General features: G+C 37.0%; 1 protein-coding gene across 1 annotated transcript; it reads right to left on the bottom strand.

Annotated features, from left to right (window-relative positions):
- Positions 1-895: 895 nt before the first annotated feature.
- Positions 896-3,570, bottom strand: LOC127951858 (cyclin-F-like). The gene is made up of 2 exons (XM_052549937.1): positions 3,402-3,570; positions 896-2,888 (listed from the first exon to the last, which is right to left on the bottom strand). Exons 1-2 carry the CDS (start codon positions 3,556-3,558, stop codon positions 2,614-2,616), a joined length of 432 nt encoding a protein of 143 aa, XP_052405897.1. The 5' UTR covers positions 3,559-3,570; the 3' UTR covers positions 896-2,613.
- Positions 3,571-4,268: the final 698 nt, after the last annotated feature.

Consider the following 4,268-nt stretch of genomic DNA (forward strand, 5'->3'; position numbering starts at 1 on the left):
CGATTTAAAACAGTGCCGATGTTTACTCTGGTTTGGCTCCTTTTCTTATCGGATTTGATTTGTGATTCCGAGCGCGGTTGTTTCCCTGTAGCGGGTGGTGGTGGTAGGGGTCTCTTGCCAAGGGCTTGAGACATCATTTCTCTCTCTTCCCTGAACTGAAATGAAGTAGTGGGCTGTACTTTCCACATGATTGACATCAGGTTCAAGTACACGCCCAAAAGCCGTGCAAGTTATTTGTGTATTGCAGGTTGGCTGGTGGTTATGTTGCCCGCATACCGCCTCCCATGGCCGAAACTGGTATTACGACACCTGTCGGGCCGGGGCTAGTAATGCTAATGCTAATTATGGTTGATATCTCTGCAGCACTATAACTTGACATTTTTTTTATGACATCATCGCCCTTATTTCTTCTCATTCTTTTGATGCGTCATGTTATGGTTATTTTTACCTCAATTTTTGCATATGGCACCCTAATCCACATTGAGTGGGTAGGTGACACAGATGATTTCCAGTGCATTAGAAAGAAACATCTACAGGGCATTGTTTACTGATTTAAAACATAATTCAAGTAATCAAGTTTATATATATATTGCATCTTTGCTAGTTCACATTTCTCAACCATGCAATGTGAGTATTTAGGTGCAATAGACACAGAAACAATATATTTTTTTATGTGACCCACAAGTAATGGTTGATTAACATCATTAATCTTTTAAATGAAACCACCGTTTAACAACTGACCAACAACATGCTCATGAGGTCATCAAACCACAGCGATAAAGCGTGGTATTTAATGATAGTAACTCAAAAAGGTGTAAGATGTGCAGTGAGAGACATGAAATGCTTGCAAACCACAAGTTCCCATGTGTATGCAAAAGAAACGCTGCAGACGTGCAAATGTAACTATGCATTGTTTTATTGTGGTTTTCAGGCTATAACAAACACACGTCTGTTTTCAAGTTCACATGGCCTTTCACAGCTTCATACGTTTATATATTTACACTTACAAACAAGAATTAATTATTTACAGTTGCAATCCTTCGTGATGTTCGAAATACAGTACCTACAATACTTGCACAAAAATAATAACTTAATGCTTTTAGTGTCATAACCTCAAACAGATGAACTCGGTCGAACACTCACAAACATATTCGTATGGTTGATTGTTCAAGATAAAACATTGAGACTTGTTAAGAAGCATCATTCTGCTTTCCAGCATTGGGTCATAAAAAGTGCTCGGTATCTCTCGAGGTCAATACGAAAAAGCATGTCAAACGATCACATTCAGTGGTTGTTGCATTGGATGTTGTAAAAAATGTGAAAAATTCATACAGATTTACTGTACATTACATTTCTAGGTTTCTTTGGAAGCTCATTTCCGCCACGGGATAAAAAGGGCAATTGCAACTTTTTATCCCACAGTTTACTTTTTTTTTTTCTATGAAGTAAGAGATACTGTAAATACGCAATTGCGAGTTACAAAGTCAAAATTGCGAAATATAAATTCGGAGTTGTCTTTTTTTTCCTCGCAAACATGAATTCATATCTCACAATTAAAACGTTTTTTTTACTTACAATTGCGAGTTTATATCTAGCAATTCTGACTTTATTGTGCAATTGTGAGTTTAAAATTGTCAGTTATATTAAATACGCAATTGTCAGTTATAAAATCTGAATTACGATATAAACTTCACAACTTAGATTTTTTTCTCACAATTGCGAGTTTACATCACGCAATTTTGACTTATTAATATAAACTTGCAATTGCGAGTTCTAAAGTCAAAATCTGAGGAAAACAATTTCACTCAAAATTCTGACATTTTCTTACAACTGCAAGTTTGTCGCAACGTTAATATCATGCAATTCTGAAAAAAAAAAAAAAATCAATTGTTGATATAGTTACAGTTTTTTAATTCGTGTCGGAAACGAGCTTCCACAGGTCAAAACATCAGTGGTATCAAGCAGGCAAACAGTATAAAAGTTGTTAATGCGAGAACTTTGGCAGAAGGTTTGTGGCAAACGCAAAGCAATGCGTAAATACAAAAACACTGGAGTCGATCAGAAAAAGTTCCAGATAAATAATCAAAACACGTGACGAGAAACATCTGCGTAAACAAACCAGTTTTGTTCGGACAGTGCATCTATCAGCATGAAACTTCATGGACTGAGTGCGTTTTCTCCCTAGCTGCATGTAACTTCGTAAAAAAACACATTTCATAAACTAGAAGTCCTTTTCTGTAAACAGTACGGAATTTTAAATACGAAGACGTAACAACCTACACAAAACAGCGACAGTTCCAGTGATTTGAACACATTTTAGTCATTATCCCATTGCTTGTAAACAGAAACACTCAAGCGAAGGCGCTCCCGCCATCAGGAGCCGACGTGAAATGCATTATGGGAGGAAATAACAAGCTCAGAAATGGACATTTCAGCCACTTTATCTCACTCTCACTGCTCTTGAGATAAAGACCATCAGCACGCCGTGAAACAAAGCTTCCTGTCAATCAATCAGAGGCTAAGAAAGGCCACGTTGGCAGCATCCCCGTCGTGCTCCGCCTCTCCTCCGCTGTGCGCCGCCGTGTTTTTCCTCTTCACCTGTCGGCGAGTCCTTTACGCAGGTGGCAGCAGGAGAAGAAAACCGGCGGGATTTTGAGGAGAGACCAGAGAGTTAGAGACAGATGGACTGGGAACGCTTTGGATGGATGAGTAGCCTGAGCTGCGGCGGTCTGTGCTCGAGGAGGAGGAAGAGGAGCTCCCACCCATCAACTCCTCCTCCTCAGTGTGCTCTTCACAAAGACTGTCGTCATCACTGGAGAGCGTACAACAATGCGTCTGTCTGTCAGCGCACTCGAGCACAGGCTCCATCTGCACCTCCATAGCCGAAACTGTGACAGAAAGAGATCTGGTTACTCATCAAACGGCCTTTAAATGAGTGGGATTGAAGAGGTGTTTGGACCGTTCAAACATCATGAAAGAAGTAGCCATGAACATTTACATTTATATTTGCTCACATCATAGTAACTACTTTCACCCATGATGCACAAAATGACCTCAAGGGGCTTACAGCTTTTATAAAATGGTTATTCCATATACGTAGTAAGGTTTCACAGAATAAAACAGAGCAAATAAAGTGTAATGATATAAATAAAAACAGCATTCTTCCACCAAACAATGTAGTTCCTCAGAAACAGTTGTGGCTGTATATATTGTATATATTTATACTATAAAAATAACTAAAACTGAAGTGGTTACTCCGAATCAGTGCATCATGAATTTCAAGTTGATGAGCTCAAGATGTCGTGACACTGATGTGACTCATGCTTTAATAACAATTGGTGTTGCCTTATTGCTGAATCAGAATAAGGTGTATGATATAAGAGCCATTTCCCCCCACTTACTTTTTCCGTCCTTCTCGCCCTCGCTCTCCTGGTCGCCCTCGTAGCCGGAGCAGGAGGTGTCCAGGCTCCAGTCCAGGATGTCACCCAGCAGCGTCTCCTCATGAGGGGACAGTTCGGCTGTGGGCGTGGCCAGGAAGCTGCCCCGGTGCGCCTGCATGCTGTCCGCTCGCCTCCTGAACAACAACAAAAAAATTATTATTTGGAAATAATAATGACAAAAAAAAAAAAATAATAATAATAAATAAATATATATATATATATATATAGTTGATTAAAAAAAAACATTTAATATTTTGAAATATCATTACTGTTTAAAATATTCAGCAGCCTTGATAATTTACTTGAAATAGATATGTAAACTAAAATTATTTTAAAATGTTTTACAATTGATGCAATTATTTAATAATAAAACAATAAATATTATACTTATAACTGATGCAAAAAAAAAAAATATATATAAAAATGAAGAAATTTAACTAAGAATAAAAATTATAATATTACATATTATAGCTAAAAAAAAAATAAAAAGTAAAACAAATTAAATGATGATGTAATAAATATATATAATATATGAATATTGCATGCAATTTATCGTGCAGCCCTACAATTAAATAATTTATTAGCAAACACACTTATTTTAAAATGAGCAAGATTTGTCTGTTTATATGACATACAATATTTTTCCTAATATTTTTCAGGGCCCTAGCACTTAAAAAAGGGCAAAATACATTCATGTATACAATTTTGGCAAATTTTAACCATTACAGTTGCAGAATTTAAAGGATTTTCTTAAATGATAGCACCCCTTACAATCTGAAATGAATGCTATTTGAAGTTTCCTCCAACTGTCTTTGTGTTCATGCAGTA

The sequence above is a fragment of the Carassius gibelio genome, chromosome B3 (genome assembly GCF_023724105.1).
Source record: "Carassius gibelio isolate Cgi1373 ecotype wild population from Czech Republic chromosome B3, carGib1.2-hapl.c, whole genome shotgun sequence".
In the NCBI taxonomy this organism is placed as follows: Eukaryota; Metazoa; Chordata; class Actinopteri; order Cypriniformes; family Cyprinidae; genus Carassius; species Carassius gibelio.

Excerpts from the sequence above, each read along its gene's own strand:
- LOC127951858 (XM_052549937.1), bottom strand. The coding sequence starts at position 3,558 with ATGCAGGCGCACCGGGGCAGCTTCCTGGCCACGCCCACAGCCGAACTG. Across the intron at positions 2,889-3,401 it reads GGGCGAGAAGGACGGAAAAA|TTTCGGCTATGGAGGTGCAG; the intron begins GTAAGTGGGGGG and ends TTTCTGTCACAG.